At 45.8% G+C, this 19819-nt stretch overlaps 1 protein-coding gene across 1 annotated transcript in view; it reads right to left on the bottom strand.

The window, feature by feature from the left end:
* Positions 1-19819, bottom strand: part of PSMB2 (proteasome 20S subunit beta 2) — a 51494-nt gene that overhangs the window by 2568 nt on the left and 29107 nt on the right. The window contains exons 4-5 of the mRNA XM_061597336.1: positions 5085-5247; positions 789-838 (exon numbers count right to left, since the gene is read on the bottom strand). Of these exons, the coding sequence (XP_061453320.1) occupies positions 789-838; positions 5085-5247 (213 nt within the window). The remainder of the gene's footprint in view (positions 1-788; positions 839-5084; positions 5248-19819) is intronic.

Genomic DNA, 19819 nt, shown 5'->3' with positions numbered 1-19819 from the left:
GTTAAACCACACGTGTTTTAAAGCAGGCATTGGGGGGGGGGAACTCAGGCTTGAGTGCCAAATGCAATCTGCTGGGCCTCTCACTCTGGCCCTTGGGGCTCTTCCCAAGCCACACCCCTTAGCTGCCCCCCCCCTTGTACCCTCCTTGAGTGTTTTCGCCTGGCTACCATTCAGCTCTGAAAGTGGACAATGCTTCTTGCTTGTCTGGGTGGAGGGTAATGTGCAAGCGTGTGTCAAAACTAACCTACTGCACAGAGGTAAGCTTCACGCTCATTGCTCTGCTCACTTTTGCCTCTGGCCCTGCCCACCACAAGCATGTGGCCCCCGGAAGGTTGCTCAGAAGGAAATGCAGCCCTCGGGCTGAAAAATGTTCTCTGCCCCTATTTTAAAGTAAGGATAATACTAGCCTCCGACTATTGAACGTATGAAATTGAATAAATGGCTAAACCCCTAAGCAGAAAAAGAGGCAGAAGCGTGGGTTATTAGTATTAAATATGGAAGAACTGGATCTTTCAAATAAAAGCAGTTTGAAGCTCTGCAACCTGGAGGACATGAAGCAAAGTAAGATGATGATGGGGAGAGGGGGAGGAATACTTATTCCCCAGTAGCCAATTTCACCTCTGGCTGCTTTGTATTTAATTCCCCTGCTGGCAAGAATACTTTTTTTTTTGAAGGGAGGGGAGGGGGTCCTGGTGTTTTGGGGCGGGGAGATGCGGCAGTAGAAAGGGGTCACAGGGCAGAGAAAGGCAACCAAACATTTGCCTCCTGGGCCAAGGCAGGTCACTCACCTCCTTGAGACATTTCTTGAGAACCTCCACCGCTTCTTCACGGGTGATACCTGGAGGAGGAAAAGAGAACACCACAGACAGCTTTAATTAGTCTCCTGGCCTCCCCAAAAAACTCTTTCATGCAGTCCGGATAGCTCTTCAGTTGGGCACAAAGGAACGAAAGCCTCGTTCCCTGCTCTGAGAAAACTCGTTCCACATGTAGGAAGGATCACCTGTGGTCCAGCTCCCTTGCCCAACGAGCCGTCAAAAATCAATTTGTTCCACCGTAACGGAAAGCCCGGCAGAATCCTGCCTCCCATGGCCAGGGGCTCAGGCGCTGGAAGAGCCCGGCCACCTCAGCCTTCTTGAGCTTATTACCGCTTTAAATCAGCTCCATCTGTTCACAGCCGGCTGCAAATCACTCAAAGGAGAGGGAGAGACAAAGTAGAGGCAGGGGTGGGGTGGGCTTCAAGTGCGGCATTCCCTGTTGGGCGTTCATTTTTCACAATGGAAATGGCACGCGTGAGAAGTGCCCCAGCTCTCCTCACACATTAGAAGAAAGGTTTGGCCATGCTGGGAGGACAGCAAACTGTAACAAAATCTTAGGCTGGGAGACTTAATTCTGCTCCACCAATCGTGGGGGTAGGAAAGAGGAGACAGTTTTTAAAAAGACATTGTAAGGAGACAGAGCAGGAAAGGGCAGAAGTAGCGCACAGCCTGCTTCTTGGAGGTTATGCTCCAATCAACAGCTGATCACAAATTTTATTTATTTATTAAATGTGTATGCCACCCTTCCTCCCGAAGTAGCCCAGGGTGGTGCACGTCAACATGTTAAAATAATACAATTTAAATTAAAATAAACACACATTTAAATCATTTAAAAACAATTAGAACATCTAAAACATTTAAAATAGTAGCAAATACTCAAACGTTTGGCAGGATTTCCATTCTGTCACCTAAATTTTGGACACAAAGCAACCTCCCCTCTCAAAGGCAGTGTGCCTCTGAATACCAGCTGCTGAAAAGCACAAGAGGGGAGTGTTGCTCTGGTGCTCAGATCACTCTTGCAGCCTTCTTCTGGGCATCTGGTTGGCCCCTGTGAGAACAGGATGCTGGACTAGACGGGTCGTTGGCCTGATCAAGCAGCTAGGATCTTCTTGTGTTCAAATTCAGATTCACAGCCTGAATGTAAGATTTTACAACTCAAAGCTTTGGAATTAAGAGTGCTTTAGGCTTGGTGGAATCCCAGTCACTTTGACAGGCATCGGCTATGTAACAGCTGTCGGCTATCAAATGCAGTCAGATACCAAGCACTATTGCAGGCCAATCATTAGATAGCTGGGCCACCTTAACCCTGCCCCAACTTCAGACAATGCAGAGATTAATTATAATGATCTTCCAGAGCAGCCAGTTGTCAGGGCTGTGCAACTGACATTTAAAAATTTTTAATTACGGTTTGATTTTGTTGTTACCTGCTCTGAGCTTTTTATGAGGAAAGGCAGGATACAGCCATTTTAAATACAAATAAATAAATAAAAGTCAGATACGAAATCCCACTGCGTGTCAATGATTAAACATGATCAAATATGAAAATCAAACATCTTAAAATGCCAAGTGGAAATAACAAATATTCAATGAATACTCAGCCTCAAAAGTCACAGTAAACTGGAGTAAAATTTGGGTAATAAATTAATTTCAGCTGTACTGAAATTCTAAAATCAGGTCGAATGCCATTAACTGGGAATGAACAGCCAGGGTGGATATACTGAAACCCTCATATCAAAAGGTTGTGTGTGTTTGTGCACCTGCCAACTCACCAGGGAAGAGAACCTGATTATCTTGCACTTAGAAAATTTGAGTTTGTAGCTCTCACGGAGCTTGGAAATGCACACGGGCAATGTCAGTGGAAGGCTGAGAAGCCAAGGACAAAAAAGGTTTTGGCTGTTGGAAAGATCTGTCCGTTGCATCTCTCCCTGCCAACTTGTCAGGTCTGATGAGATTTTTGGCGACCTCAGCAAATTCAGTCTTTGCTGCTACCTTTCCAAACAAATTGTATGGTCTGTCGGGTTTGATAATCAATAATCAAGAGTTAATGCGGATTTTATTTTTCATTTCAATAAAACTATAATTAAAAGTGACTGATGTGATGCGGCGGTGCTGCGAAGCCGTCCTCCCAACACCAGCATCACAGCCACTCACTAGGATGGGGTGGGGGTAGGGCATGGTGGAGCACCTTGGGCAGGTCCTTGAAAGTTGGGACTAAAACCTGGAGCTGATTCCGCTGCCTCACTGGCATGGAGCCACCAGCCGCCACTGCTGGCAGGAGCACCTGACTGCCTCCATCAGTGCTCCAGTACAGCCCTGATGTTGCCTCTGCCCTACCGTGGCACCATCCTGGTTAGCAGCAGCAATCCTGGTGTTGAGAGGGCAGCTCTGCACCACCACCCCAGTGCACCAGCTGCTCCTATAATAATATTGTGGCCCGTATTAGTTAATTTGGACTGAACGCTATTTCCCAGATTCCTGGAAAAACAGAAATCTAAACACAGATTAGATTCTCCATTTCAGCTATGACCTGAAAAAAGCAAATACATCTCAAGGTGTAAATCGTTCCTCTCCCCCCCACCGAAAGTTTTCGGAGCTGAGCAGGGCCGGCTCCAGGCATGCCAGGGCCCTTGGGCACCAGCCTGCCCCGGCACTCACCTTTTGTGATTCGAGGCAGGATTGGTACCGCGGATCGCAGGGCAGGAGATCCCAAGCCGCCCACCATTCCCCCGCTCTACTTCCCTTTCTCTCTGCTGTTTTTTGTGGCGTGCGTAGGTTTGCCATCAATCAAGATGGCAGCCGAGGTTTCCCTAAGGGGCTGAAGCCTCTGCCGTCATCCTGGTTGATGGCACGCATGCATGCTACACGAGCGCATTGCTGCCATCAACCAAGATGGTGGCAGAGGCTTCAGCCCCTTAGGGAAACCTTGGCCACCATCTTGATTGATGGCAAACCTGTATGCGCAGTGTGCGCAGCCGCAAAAAACAGCAGAGAGAAAGGTAGGTGAAGTGGGAGAATGGCAGGTGGCTCTGAAGCTTCTGCCCTGCTATCTGTGGCAGGAATCCTGCTGCAGATTGCGGAAGGGGAGCACAGTGGCCCTGCTAGCCCCTCTTGGCCGCCCTTTAGAACTGGCCCTGGAGCTGAGGCCGGTGCCCCTGCCAAGGATGCTGCTTAGTTTGCCTCTACCACTGGGCCATGCTGCCAGTGATGGTCCCTATTTTACAGTGTTCAGGGAGAAATCATGGGCTGCACCCAGACTGACTTCAGAGCACCTAGCTCTAGCTGAAATTAAAGGGGCTTAAGTTAGTCGTAACTAACTTTTGACATTGATTTCAATGGGAGACTTAAGAGCACCTAACACAGGGTGGGATTTAATACTAGTCTTACTCAGAGGAGACTCATTGAACTTAATAGACATGACTAATTTAGGTTCATTCATTCATTCAATGGATCTTCTCTGAATAGGACTTACGTTAAAAACAGCCCATAGTTTGGATCCAAGGCAATACAAGTTGAATACAATACAAAAATTCTGCATACATCACAGAGTTTGGCAGAAGTCTCTTTGTTTTACAGAACGTCTTCTGCTCCTACTAGTCCAGAGGAGAACTATTCGGATCACCGGACACTTGCCTCTAGACACCCAGAAAACCTGTTTTGCCCTCCCTGGCCTGCTTCTGATAGACCATCAGGCATGTTCACACAATGCCAAGCCTCCCTTTACAACAAATCATTTGGTTCTCACGGAGGAGGATTTAAACCAGGATTCTCAGGGTGCTGCTTCATGGAGAGGGGAAACCCTAAATGGCTTGGGTCTAGGTTATCTTAAGGAACACCCTCACCTGTACTGCACCCCCTTTTGTTAAGATATTCTGCGGAGGCTTTGCTCGCTTGCCCATCACCAAGAGTGATCAGGTTGGTGAGCACGAGAGACAAGGCCTGCTTGACGCTGGCCCCTCGCATCATGGAACTCCCCTTTCAAATGATCTACACACGGCACTGTGCAGGCCTTCAAGACTACCTGTTCCGAGCCCTTCTTCCTAATGGTTCTGCTGGCTTTGAGACTCCTGAGCTGTCTTAATTGTGTGTTATATAAATCCTTGCAGCCTCCCTTATAAGTTGTTGTACTGAACACTGTTTTGTGGTACAAAGTGTGTTTATGGATACGATATGTACCTGAATGCATCCTCCCTTGGGTACGCCACCTTGTGAAAGCCATGCCCTAAAAAGATGGCCTATAAATATTATTATTATTATTATTGCTGGACATACCTGGTTTATAGTAGCGGTCAAGGATGCTGAGTGTCAGGAATGCTCCGTAGCCGTGGGCTGCAAAAGGAGCTTTCACCAAAGAGGCGAGGTAATCCATATAGTAAAGGGCAGGCCCATCCTGCTCATCGTGGCCTGCCAGAAGGAGGTTGACATGATAAGGAGTCTGCAAAGGAGGAGGAGGAGAAGCAAGTCAGAACACAGATCTGGGTAGAACAGGAAGACTTGTGAATATTCTGCATCTTCAGCACTTTTTGTTTAAAGCATAATAAAAAGAAGTACACATATTTTAAACAAGGCTGTGGTTACGGCATTATTTAGCAATCAGAACAATGACCAAGTAACTTGTGAATGCTGGCCACCGGCTTTAGTTTTTTGTTTAAAAGTATGAGGAATAAATCAGCCAAGCTGGCTGTGGCAAGAGCAACACTAAATACGAAAGAAGATCTGCAAGCACGACAGCCTCCTCTCCCATTTACTTGCCCCCCCCAATGGAACATTTCCTATTGCAGCTCTGCAGTGACTGTTAAGCCACTGGACTTTGGGTACAACTCTGAGACTGAGAAATGGAGAAAACGTTGTTGCAGAAAAAGCACAGAATTAGGTAGTGAGCATCAGAGCCCTCTGCTCTCTTTTCGTTTCAAAAGATACGCTTGAAAGCACACAAGCCGGCCTTCTATTTAAGCTCAAGCCTGGAAGCCGTAAGCTGGAAGGAAGTGCATGCAGACAAACAAGTTGGTTGGCTGGCTAAGGATGGAGGGCTCCGTCCCTCCACGGTGCCCACCCTAAGAATGTAAAAAGAGCTGGCTGCTGGATCTGGCCAAAGGCCCATCTGGTCCACCATCTTGTTCTCACAGTGGCTGACCTGATGCCTATGGGAAGCCCACAAGCAGCACCAGACTTGCAACAGCACCTGCGACTCCCAGCAACTGCTATTTAGCTGTTTCATTGTTTTGGGGTTTTTTTAATGGAATGATGTGCTTGTTTTTTCCCCCGGCAGTGTTGAAAGTCGCTTGGAGACCTTCAGGTAGCAAGTGACTAACAAATATAATTATTATTAATAATAAGCATGTTGCTTCTGATGGGGGGAGGGTTAGAACATAGCCACTGTGGCTAGCAGCCATGGATAATCATATCACTCCATGAATTTGTCTGATCTTCTTTTAGAAACACAATGGGCTGCCGCAGGAGGGGTGGAGCTCTCTGCCCCTCTTCTGACAGCAACCAGGTGGCTAGCAACATTTATTTATTTATCTATGCATGCATGCAGACTGATACACTTTGGGGACTTCTCTGCAAAGCTACTCAAAACAAGGGAGGTATGACCAAAAAAATCAGTCCCTTCCACAGTCTCTCATGAACAGAAGCAGAATTATGCAACCTAAGAGAACAGTAGGCAAATTTCATTCATTTGCATAATTTGTAGCAGAATTCTTTAAAAAAAAAATTAAATCCTGAGGACTTTCTTCTTTCCCCAGGGCAGAACTACACAAAGCCCTGATTTTAACAGGTTTGTGTTGTTGTTTCAAAAAATCCCTATCAGTCTGTCACAAACTCTTTTGCTTCAGAGGTTCAGAAACCAAACATTTCCTTTTGCCCATTCTGTTGGTTTTATGCCACTTATGTGAACTTCAGGGCACAGAAGGTCAACTTAGAGACCAGTTTCCAAACAGAAAATGGAAGGCGTTCCCCAGGAAATGTAAGCTGCCCATCACACCTTCTAGGAGCAGCCAATGATGTTGCATGGAAGATAAGTGGGAATTTATTTACCTCAACATGACAGTTACCAACTGATAAATGGTTTCCTCTTGGGGCATTTTTAAGAGTCGGAATTTGAGAGGTAATTGATATTAGAAAGTGATGTCAGGAAGCCATTTTGTAAAGTATTATTCCTTGTGTTGTACTTCATTGTAAACTCCACTAAAGTAAAAGACTACCAGTAAGAAATGGATCCAGAAGGTGAAGCTCTCTGGCCAGATTTGAAACACCGTGTTGCTCCATAGAGAAAAAGTCAGGCATTTAACACAGACAAAAACTGCAACAGTAGCAGCCAACCATTTTGGCTAGTGAGACACAAGTCAGGCCCACGCATGAATGTGTCCTGCTTGAGTGTGCATTACAGCACACATTTAGCACCATCTCCTTGGGCCTTGGGGTGGTCTTGTCTCAAGGGCAGGGATGGTGAACTTGGGAGTCCAACAACATCTGGAGGCCTGCAACTCCCATGATCCTTGGCCGTGCTGGTTGGGGTTGTCAGGAGTAGGCATCCAACAACATCTGGAGAGCCACAGATGTTCCCCACGCCTGCTCTAATGTCTACAGATCCTTACCTCCCTATCCCTGGAGAGGAAATTGGGCAGGTGAGTGAGTTGGCCCATCTGTCAATCGCCTGACAACGTAGTGATGCTGCACTTTGAAGTTCCGATTATCAGGACTTCAAAGTGCAGCATGGGGGCTGTTTGAAAGTTCTTTTGCCAACAGCCCCAAGCTGCCCTTTAAACTTATGGTGATAGCAGGGGTTAAATCCTGCTTCTTTAGCTGCATTGCACCAGTTCTCAACAGGGGAACTGGTGCATGCAGCAAATGCAGAATCAAACCCTGCCACCCCATGCATCAGCTGACATCACCTCCTATCAGTGACATTAGCTGACTGGCAAAGTGGCTGTTTTTGTTTTTTTTAAGGTATTGCAGGCCAAATCTGACCCCCTGGTGAGCCAAAATTAGTCAGCAGGCCGGAGGTTCTCCACCCCCAGATAAGACCATGGCTACATATGTTACATTGATCATATGAAAAAGCCACCACTAGGCAAGGCTCAGCATGGCTGCAGAGGCCACTGGCCACTCTTTTCTCTCTCTGCTGGGAAGAGCTTAGACAATTAGTTAATGTGATAAACAGAAAACAACAGACAGAGAAATGCAGCCAGTGACTCTACCATCACACCCAGATTTCTCAGCAGGTCAGTTCACATGCAACACCAAATCAGAGTTTGGTGTTCCATGACCAAGATTCTGTCATGTCCTATGTGTTGTAGTTAGTTAGCTCCTGGTGTGCAGCAAACTAACATTTGCTGTTTGCAAATGGGTGCTTCTCCCACAAGGCAGGGCTCAATCCTTCTTTGCAAGGCAATCACAGGATGGTTTAGATGCAAAGGCGAAGTTTAGTGTGCCGCCAACCAGAAACTAAGTGGAGTAGGAAGGGGAAGGAAAGAATGTGAGAGTATGAGGTTTGCTCATGCAACGTCAAAGTGATCTGCTACATGCCAACTGGTCCTGTGGCTCTGAGGATTCACAGGAATCAGAGCCTGACATACATGGGACTAATTTCCACTTGATGAGGGTAACACAAAGTGTCAAGCAACTTTAAGCCTGTACCCAGATACCTTATTTCTATATCTGGAGGAGAACTAGGCTCACATCTCAATTTGGGTACAGAGTGGAATTTCAACACCACACAGTCTAAAGCTTTTAAAATATATCGATATGGGGTTGTATCCAAATTATGTTCTTTTTCAAGCAGACCCACTGAAATTAATAGATCTAAGTTTCTCATGCCCATTCATTTCAACAGGTCTACTGTGAGTATGACTAACACTAGATACAACCCATGATCTCGTAGTTGACCTTCCACTGTGTGCTCAGTACCAGCCAACAGGGGACCACAATGCCACACGTCACAGTGCATGGTAATGAGCAATAGGATTCCTCCTAACCTTTGAGATGGAGGGGAGGGCAGAGACGATGCCTGCGGTTGTGATGGACTTCAGAGACAAATGGTCAGCCTCAGAAGCTCAGCATCGCTGTGGTTGTGATCCTTATCCATTAGGCAGCTCCAAGGTTGGGAGGAAGCCAGATTTCTTCATTTGGGCGTAGCAAACGTAAGCTGCTCTAAGAGTGCATAAGAAGAGCCTGCTGAATCGGGCCAGAGGCCCATCTAGTCCAGCATCCTGTTCTCACAGTGGCTAACCAGATACCCCAGTGGGAAGCCCACAAGCAGGTCCTGAGTGCAAGAGCACTCTCCCCTCCTGCGGTTTCCAGCAACTGGCATTTGGAAGCATACCACCTCTGACTATGGAGGGAGAGCATAGCCATTGTGGCTAGTAGCCGCTGATAGCCTTATCCACTAAACCTTTTAATGCCAGCCAAGTTGATGGCTATCACTACTTCATTTAGAAGTGAATTCCGTAGCTTAATTATGGGCTGTGTGAAGAAGTACTTTCTTTTGTCTGTCTGAATCTTCCAACATTCAGCTTCATCGGATGTCCATGAGCATCACAGGAACAGTGTCAAACTCACAGGCTCAAGTTTTCTGATCTAGCTTAGAGGGCTGGAAAGGAGGGCTGTGGTTGGTTCTAAGCCTGATGGAAGTGCAGTGTGGGGCTCCTCAGAACCCCAGGAGCCATCTTCTATACATCTTCCCCCAGCCCCAAGCTTGGTGCTGGACAGGGGAGGAAAGGAGGCTCCCTGGCCTTGTGCTGTGCTTCAGAGGTACAGGGCAAGATCAATCAATTGTAAACCACTTAGAAACGATGGTATTAAGTCATTTATAAATTATTAAAATGAACAACTATTTCTTTAGAAAATGCCTTAATTGCTTTATATTCAAATTTTCTCAAAGCGATGTACTGAAAATAAAAATCAAATGCAAGAGAATAATATAATTTCAAAACATATTGCAAAGCAAAGGTCCAGCACCATACAAAGAAACAAAACCCTGTACAAAAAAATCAAATCAATACCAAAAAGAAAAGAAAAACCTGCAAATCAATATACAATATAAAAGATAAAAAGAGATACATTATAAAGGAATCTTAAAAACAGTATACAAAATGGAGGAAAAACACACTACAAAGGTATCAAAACAATATGCCAAACGGAACCCAAATAAAAATCAATCTCAAAGTCCTATAAATAAGATCAAGGCTGACCTCTCCCTTTGATGAGAGAGGCTATTGGCAGAGAAAATTGGTGGGGCCCTGCCAAGTCCCAATTTAAGACACTAACTATAATACCACCACCAAATTGACCAAGTCAGTCTCTTAACTATCTGTTTTCCCTATCTGTTTAAGAGAAGAAGTTGAAGCAGGAGGCACAGATCTGTAAAATAAAAAAAGAACTTAAATTGTTTTAGAATTTGGGTACGCAGCAGACAAGTTAATAACGATCCAGGCTTTTCTCGTTAAACTTAAAACCAGGGGAAAGAGTCATCAGGATTCACTTCCAACATAGCAAAGCACAGCTTTCGTTTGTCCTGTTCTAGTTCTCTCTCCACATACTACAGAATATATGCATTTAAAGATACTAAGCAGGAGATCTCCATCGCAAGGGGATTTTTAAAACAAGAAGACTGTAAAAAGGGTTTCCGAGATCACAAGTTGCTCCCAGGCTCCAGTATCATTGATTTAATTAGCCCATGTTAACACCCCCTTATTTACGCCTAAGCATGTTGCACATACAGAAGCTGGCAAATCAAAGCTGCATCGTAATTGGAGAGTCGGGTTCAAAACACCAACTTCTATCCGAGTCTGTGTCAGATGTCAAAGCATACATACATAAATGATGTGCAAACTAATTAGACCTGGACAGCTGTGCAGCTACTTGATCGGGAATGCTTTTTCTGATACAGGGAACTGCAGAAGACATTTCAAGTCTTCGCTTTAAAATGTCATATTCCCCCTTCCCTTACTTTTTTGGGGGGGGGGCTGTAGGCATGGGGGACGACACATTCTAAGAGAGGTCAGACTCTGAACACAGGGGCACCATGCTCCCATTCTCTCAAAATACAGCCCAAGTTACCCAGGGTCCTGCTATTACACCCAGGGGTGTAGTCGTCCAGGGTCGGGGGGGGTCTTAGACCCTTACTTTTTTGGGAGCAGGGTCCAAGCAGGGTGCCTGTGTCTCCAGCATCCTGTGAGCCAATCAGCATGAAAGGGGAGGGTCTTAGCTACTGAGAAAAATATTCTAACATGCTTCCTTGATCTTTCCTCCTGATTGGAGCCACTCTGAGTGAAAGGAGGGTGAGTTAGCCACTGAGAAGAGTCTTCTCAGTAGCTAACACTCTCCCCTTTCACGCTTATTGGCTCCTAAGGCTGTCTAATGTGGGAGAAGGCATTAACAAGGATCTCATTCTCAACCCCGCAGCAAAAAAGGGGAGGGTGTGTGGCTATGACTAACATGAAGGGACCCTGCACTTCTGAATTTGCCACTATACTACTAATTATGCCCCACTGGAAGACCCAAATGTTGTACTACACCAGCAGCTCCTGAATGATGTGCTGGGACACATTAGCACACTGCAAGGAAACTGCTACCATGCTACTAGGTTAGTTGGTAGCTAAGGGCACAAGAAGCTGGATCAGGCCACAGGCCCATTTAGTCCAGCATCCTGTTCTCACAACGGCCAACCAGATGCCTCTCCTGGGAAGCCCGCAAGCTGGACCTGAGTGCAACTCTCGCCACTTGTGATTCCCAAGAACTGGTATTCAGAGGCATATGGCCTCTGCCAGTGGAGCGGAAGTACATAGCCATCGCTAGCCTCAGGGACAGCCGCATCCTCCATGAATGTGTCTCACCCTCTTTTAAAGCCATCCAAGCAAAGGGGAGATGGAGAGTGCAGGCATCTCTGGGTCACACTACACCATACACTAGATTGCCCTGCTAAGCCTTTTCCTCCTCTGAGTTTCTGTTCAGGGCATGCAAAAAACTCTCTTCTGCCAAACATCAAGCCCCCAATAGTGCCCAAAATCTTAAAAAGGGAGCAACCAGCTTGCTGTCTTTATAAAAAGTGAATAAATTTTTTAAATTGTTTTAAATGTTTAAATTGTGTTTTAAATTGTTTTTAAAAGATGTGTTTTAAATTTGTATATGTGTTTTTAGTGTTTTTAGGTACTGTAAACCGCCCAGAGAGCTTCAGCTATGGGGCGGTATATAAATAAATAAATAAATAAATAAATAAATAAATAAATAAAACACACCACTTTTTTCACCCAGAAAGCCACTGAGGGCTACCTTCTACATCTGTGCATGATTTAATGTCCCAGCCATGCCTTCTTCTAGTCAGACTTTCCTGGGGGGTGGGGCAGGACTTCTGGTGTAGTTGCTGGACCATTACAATACACACAACCACCCTATGAGGTAGGTTCAGCTGAGAGGCCACAGCTGTTCCAGGGAGTGTTCTGGTGTGGCATGAATTTGATCCTACATTAAATTAAGTTAGTGCCAAGCTATGGCTCTTTGCAAAAAATACTTCCAAAGCTCATATAGATTTTAGACTCGGGGTAGCCAGTGTGTTGTGGGCTACAACTCCCATCATCCACTGGCCATGCTGGGGCCGATGGGAATTGGGAGGGCGCCACATTGGATACCCCCATTTCAGATTCGCCCAATTAAAACATTGTCTTTTTGCGGAATAAATGGAGCTTGTTTATCAATCACTGGAATAAGGTGCAAGAATTTATCAGTCCATATGTATCATTAGGGGATATATATGAAACATAAAAAGGATTACTTAGGGAAACCTAGGACTATTTTTAAAAAAGGAATATTGTTCTTAATTTTATATTAATTGAAATAATAGATATTATAAATAATATTAACTGAAAGAAGGGAACAGATGAATGATGATGAATTTGTGCAATATAATTATTCTCATCTCTCTTATTTAGATATTTTCAACATTATGAACATGCTAAATCTCTTCAGTATTACTCATATGGCATTTTTTATTGCTTGTACCAGTGTAAATGCACAAAATAAAGGAATTCAACACTAAGAAAACACACTCACTACCATTGCCTTTTTGCTTCTTTTCTAAAAGTTAGGAAAGTTTAACTTCAGAGACGGCTGGTGATAGCAAGAGGCAGAGTCAAACAAAGTGTATAGAAAGAAACAATGGCAACTGGGTGTTGCACTTCACAAAAAAGATTGGAGCTTTGGGGGGGTGCAGAAATTCTTGCCTCTCTGCTGTTCAATTTAAAGAAACTGCAGTGATTAGGAAGAGCGTGAAATCCTTCAGAAACTTACAGCTGAAGGGAACAGCGGTGACAACCGCACGTAAGCACACAAAACACACACACACACACCAAAATCAGCGAGGGGAGGCTGGGGGGGGCGCGGCAGTGGCGGTGTGACATCTGGCGGAAGCCAAAGTCACAGAGGAGGGGAGGGAGAGGCAATGGGCGTGAGGAAGGCATCCTACTAAGCGTGGACAACGAGGGAAGAACTGACAGCCTCCCTTTGGACCCAGGCCAGGCAGTGCCACCTATAATTAAATGTATCATCGTAAGGAGCATCACTTGAACAGGGAAGCATGCATATGCGTGCCTGGGGTAGGGTGGATGGGGAGAGAGGCTCCCGTTCTGTGCAGAAACGCAGCAGTTTTTGCAAGTGAGCTGGCGAGGTAGATTATAGGGAGAAGATCCTGAAACCTCATTCTGTATCACATAAAATCATAGAATCATAGTAGAGTTGGAAGGGGCCTATAAAGCCATCAAGTCCAACCCCCTGCACAATGCAGGAATCCAAATCAAAGCATTCTCGACATATGGCTGTCCAGCTGCCTCTTGAATGTTTCCAGTGTCAGAGAGCCCACTACCTCTCTAGATAATTGGTTCCATTGTCGTATGGCTCTAACAGTTAGGAAGTTCTTCCTGATGTCCAGTCGAAATCTGGCTTCCTGCAACTTGAGCCCATTATTCTGTGTCCTGCACTCTGGGACGATCGAGAAGAGATCCCGGCCCTCCTCTGTATGACAACCTTTCATGTACTTGAAGAGTGCTATCATATCTCCCCTCAGTCTTCTCTTCTCCAGGCTAAACATGCCCAGTTCTTTCAGTGTCTCCTCATAGGGCTTTGTTTCCAGTCCCCTGATCATCTTTGCTGCCCTCCTCTGAACCCGTTCCAGTTTGTCTGCATCCTTCTTGAAGTGCGGAGACCAGAACTGGATGCAGTATTCAAGAGGCCTAACCAGTGCTGAATAGAGGGGAACTAGTACTTCACGCGACTGGGAAACTATACTTCTGTTTAATGCAGTCTAATATAGCATTTGCCTTTTTTGCAGCCACATCACACCGTTGGCTCATATTCAGCTTGTGATCAACAACAATTCCAAGGTCCTTCTCACATGTCGTACTGCTGAGCCACGTATCCCCCATCGTGGCATTTCCAGCTACAGGTGATTTGGGTTGGGAACATAGGAAGCTGCCTTATATGGAGTTAAACCATACTGGTCCATCTAGCTCAGTACTGTCTGCACTGACTGGCAGCAGCTCTCCAGGGTTTCAGGCAGAAGTCTCTCCTAGCCCTATCTGGAGACGCCGGGGATTGAACTTGGGACCTTCTGCATGCTCTGCCACCGAGCTATGGCCATGGAAGCATCATTTCGGCTCAAGGCCAGGAGCCACACGAGGGCCTGCCATGCACAGTTATGGATGGACATGTCTTGGCTTCTCTACGCTCAAAGCATTGTATGTTTCATGACTGGAAGGAACTGGGCTCAGTTGAGGAAGCTTGCGCTTTGAGGTGATGTGCGGTGGCTCAGTGGCGCATGCAAAACCATCAGGTGACAACACAGGCTTAAGAACACACCCTGCTACCAAGAGTCAGGCACGTCTGTGTTTTGCGGGCTTCCAGAAGCAGGAGCCCTCCTTGGGTACTTGCCTTCCAGCAACTGGTATTCATTCTTCGATGGCACATTCTCTAAATTGGTTGCAATCTGGTCTCTTTCCTGATTTTTGGCATAGAAACTGTGTTAGTCACCCTGAAAGATGGAGAAGGGTGGGAGAACATGACTCCTAATTCCTGGACCTCTTGGCAGCTTACAGTGCCATTCACCATGGTGTCCGTTTAGGCTGACTGTCTAGGATAGAAATCTGGGGCACTGTTCTGGAGATGCTGCTAAGCTGTTATGGGTCCTATGGGTCCAGCCTTGGTTTACACCAGGGGTGATGAAACTCCAGCCTTGGGGCCAAATGCAACTCTCCAAACTACTAAATCTGCCTCTCAGGACTCTTGGGCCACACGCCTTCTTAAGGCACACCCCTCACCAGCTGTGCTTTGCACTCTCCTTGAGTGTTCTTGCCTGGCTGAACAGGCCCCTTGCTTCAAGGCCCCTTGAATATGGAACAAAAACTCCCTTGCTTGTTTCCTCCCCCTGTGCTGGGAAATGAAGAGGAGAGAATCCTTACAAGGCTGCCGAGGAGGAAAAAGGGAGGGAGGGAGGATCCTGCGGCAAGGAGAACCATGACGGACAACCTGCTGCAGAAGTGGCAGGAAGTAAATCTGGGAGAGGTTGCCTGGCCCACTTAGATTACCCCTTTCAAACTCTGACTTCCTGCCAACAGAGCCAGTGGGCGGAGACAAACCCCATGCTAGGATCCCCTCCCCGACATCCCTGTAAATTATGAAACAGCCGATGTGCACCAATGTGAGCATTCATTCTTTGCTTCAAGGGAAATCAGAACACAATGTGGATCAGCCTTCCCCAACCTGGTGCCCTACACATGTTTAAGAGCAGCTGTGCTAATGGGAGGTATAGCCCAAAACATCTGGAGGGCACAGAATGGGGAAGGCTGATGTAGATCACCCTCTTAATCTTTTACACTATTTGCAAAAGAGACCATCTCACATGTTCTGCCATTTCAACTTAAGAACTGCCTTGCCGGCTGACACTAAAATCCTTCTGGTCTGAAACCATCTCCAAAAGGGGCCAGAGAGATACACCTCTGGAAGCTCACAAGCTGGTACTAGACATGATCAGCAGGGCTGTGGAGTAGGAAGCAATTTTGGGTGGAGTCGGAGTCGGTAGAACTGTACAACTCCGAAATAAAAACTTTCATAGGAATTTAGGAAAGTTTTCTTGTTCAGAAATTTTAATCAAATAAATATATTTTATGTTCTATCAATCTACCCTGATGATTCACATGGTGGTGATGCAATGCCTTGTGCTACCATTTTAATACAGTAAATTTGTTATTACTAGTTAATATACATTTGCCATTTATGAAGGAGTCGGAGTCGGACAGTAGAAAAATAGAGGAGTCAGAGGTTTGGCGTACCAACTCCACAGCCCTGATGATCAGTCCCCAGCATCTGATACAAAGAGGGAGGATTCCTCTGTAGATAGAAAGTCCATGATCACAACTAAAATTCACTGATAGACCTTCTCGCCATGAATTTGTTTAAGAACATAAGAACCTGCTGGATCAGGCCAGTGGCCCATCTAGCCCAGCACCCTGTTCTCACAGTGGCCAACCAGATCCCCCTGGGAAGCCCATATGCAGCACCTGAGTGCAAGAGCACCCTCCTCCCTGCGCTTTCCAGCAACTGGTATTCAGAAGCATACTGTCTCCGACTATGGAGGGACAGCATAGCCATTGCTAGTCTTGTCCTGCATGAATTTGTCTAATCCTCTTCTAAAGCCATCCAAGTGGGCGGCCATCACTGCCTCCCATGGGAGTGAATCCCATGGTTTAACTGTGCGTTGTGTGAAGAAGTCCTTTCTTTTGTCTGTCCTGAATTGTCCAGCATGTAGCTTCATTGGAGGTCCACCAGTTCTAGTGTTGAGAGAGGGGGGGAAAACTTATTCTAAAGCCATCCAAGTCCCACCCCATCTTGTAGCAGTGCATCCTAAACTATAAGGAAGTGTTGGGGAGAAATACTTCCTTTTGTCTCGCCATACCCTGTAGTGCAGGGATGGGGAAACTTTTTACCGCTCGAGGGCCGCATTTTCTTTTGGGCAACCTTTCAAGGGCCACATGCAAGTAGTAGACAGGACCAGAAGCAAAAACTAGCAGAGTGACAAATGTAAATATGACTTGTGTATAGCAGGCCTGTTTTTACATACACATTCGCATGCATCTGCTCTCTGTCCTCTGCCTAGGCGAGCAAAAGGCACGATCAGAGATCAAGGACCCATTCCAGCCACAGTGCAATGCAGGGCCAGTGAAGGTATGGCCTGGGGAAAAGACCTGGGGCCAGATAGAGAGGAGGTTCCCTGCTATAGCCCATGACCCTAAATTCTAGACTAAGAGGGCGAAACAATTCCCAGCCCAGAGCATGCATTGCCTGGTGAACTTCTCTCATGTCCTTCCTTTTAATCATCTCTCTCTCTTTTCCAAAATTAAAAAGCCTCAGACACTTTGGATTTGCCTTGTTGGGAATGCGCTCCAATCTACTACATGTTTCCAATCCTTGGCACCAGCTCCAGACTTGCTTTCTGTTCTTCTCGTTAGAGCAGCAGTCGCCCACTGTAATTAGAACCACTTCTAAATTTAATGACTTCAGCGGCAACATGGCACAGATGCCTTATTATACCAGACAGTTAACACAGTATTCATTTTCCCAGCCAATTTTACTTGCTAATATAAGACATCACCACTACCTTATAATCAAGGTGCTCCAATAGGGCAACCGGCAACATCACCAGGACAGGACTTTAGGGCAGACATCCAGGGCCCCACTCAGCAGAATGAGCAGAAGCCCCCGCCCCCCAAAAAACCCACAGCAGGTCTGGCTTACCGCATTTTAAAGTAATACACATTATGATCTAGAGAAAGCAGCTCTATCAGATTAGTAAGTCCAGAGAACATATCTGCACTATTAAGGGTACCCCAAACTTTTCTAGAGTGGGTCAACCCAAACTAACATGACAGCTATTTGCCCCCCCAAACCAGGGATAGCCAACATGGCGCCTTCCAGTTGTTGCTGTCATCATAATCATCATCATCTATTACACCCTTCACCCAAAGGTCCCAGGGAGGGTTACAACAATTTTTAAATACGGCATTAAAAACAATATAAAAATCACAAAATAGCTACAATTCCCAGCGCAGTCTCACAATTAATCCCACTTCCCAGGAAACTCTGGGGGTTTTCTCCTAGCAATTCTCAGCATCTTTAACAAACGACAGTTTCCAGGGTTCTTTGGGGAAAGCAGTAGGATGTTGCTGAAAATGTAGAGTGCAAATGGGGCCTCTCTCACACACACATATACACAGAGGGGCCTGTGACATCCTTCCCTGGTTCTCCCTGTCAGGTTCCCACCTGCTTGTGGCTACTGCCTTTCACTAGGCACCACCAGGGATACCACCAGTCCGGACCGTCCTTTATATGGTTTCTCACTCCGCTCTAGCACAGATCTCACTAGATCCCCCTGCTAGGCAGCACCACCAGTCACGTCCTATAACCAATACTCCCAGAGACTTTGCCTGAGTCTCTCTCTAGCTGGTTACTTTTGTGACTGCGTGCTTATGCTGTTCCCAACCCCCTTGTATCTTTATAGATAACGCATACAACTCTGGGTTGCTCTGGATACTTGAATTGTTATTATTCCTCCCTTCACCGCTGCCACCATTAGATACTGTTTCTGTTCAGCCTTGGTAATTACCTTGCCCTCCCTTCTGGTATGTATATCCCCCAGCCAAGGATCAGGCCTTTAGTAAACCAAATAAGTATTTATTAAATATCAGAAATAACAAGATTAGTTTTAGAATGTTTCACAAGCATATGGTTTCATCTATTCCTGTTTTGTACTCCAACTCCCTCTTTCTCCACACTACTGACCTCCACCCTCAAACACCTTCTTCTCCACCCTACTAACATCCACCCCGATTCAACTGTCATTCTTCCATTTATACTCCCAGCCATTCAAACGCTCAGCCAATCATCCAGCATTCTACTGCTCATGTACTCCCCCCTCCTCTTTCACTCCACTTACCATATGTCTTCTATATAAACAGCACTTACCATATTTACCCTACAAGCAAGAACATCACAGGGCCCCCCTCTGCCCCATGTCTATCAATGGCAAAACATTGCCCAAGTCTGTAGTTGATCACTACTGCCCTACCAGAGAGAACCCAGCCAATTTTAAAAACATATTTAGCACAGACAACAAAGAATCACAAGACTGCAAGCTCCAAGAAGAAATTATATAAATACTACATGCTTGTTTGCTTGCTAGGTGGCGGGAAACACGATCACAGAGCACACCATTCTTACAAGACCAGGTTCACTCCATAAAACTCAAAAGTGTAATATAATAAAATACAATATAGAAAATAAATGAAACAATGAAAATACAATTTAAAAAACTACATAAATATTTAACACAGAGATGCTGCAGGCAAAGCCTGAATTAAGCTTGAGGAAAAAACTAGTGGTCCACGGACCACCGCTTGGGAACCCCTGGGGTACTACATGTTAGTACACTAAGCAGGTGTACTTAAAATAACACTTTTATGTAAGGTGTACTTTGGGTGTGCTATTGAAACCACGCTCTATGTTCCATATATTGGGGAGATCTGTACAATGAGGACATAAGGTAGTGCCTCCTCTCTTGCGATTTTGCAGCTTGGGAATGTCCGCCCCACAGAGGGGCATTTGCAAAGATATGGCTGTTTATCTCTAAGTCATCCTGGCCACTTGCAAAATCGGAAATTGGTATTTGGGGCTGAAGGTTCACATCCACAAGACTCAGCAGTACCATGGGGAGAGTCATGGCTGGCTCATCACGGTGCAACCTCAGCAGTCTTAAAAAAAAAAAGGGCAGATCTTCACTCCTACTCCCAAAACTCAAATTTCTATTCAACTGCGCCATATTTGCTCAGCAGTAGGAATGTAGGAAGGTGCCTTATGCATGATCAGACCATTAGTCCTAGCTTAGTACTGTCTACTACATCAAGGGTGGAAAATCTCTGGCCCTCCAGCTGTTGCTAAACTACAACTCCCATCATTCCTGATCA

The sequence above is a fragment of the Rhineura floridana genome, chromosome 15 (assembly GCF_030035675.1).
Source record: "Rhineura floridana isolate rRhiFlo1 chromosome 15, rRhiFlo1.hap2, whole genome shotgun sequence".
NCBI lineage: Eukaryota > Metazoa > Chordata > Lepidosauria > Squamata > Rhineuridae > Rhineura > Rhineura floridana.
This window is presented reverse-complemented; position numbering and strand designations above follow the sequence as displayed.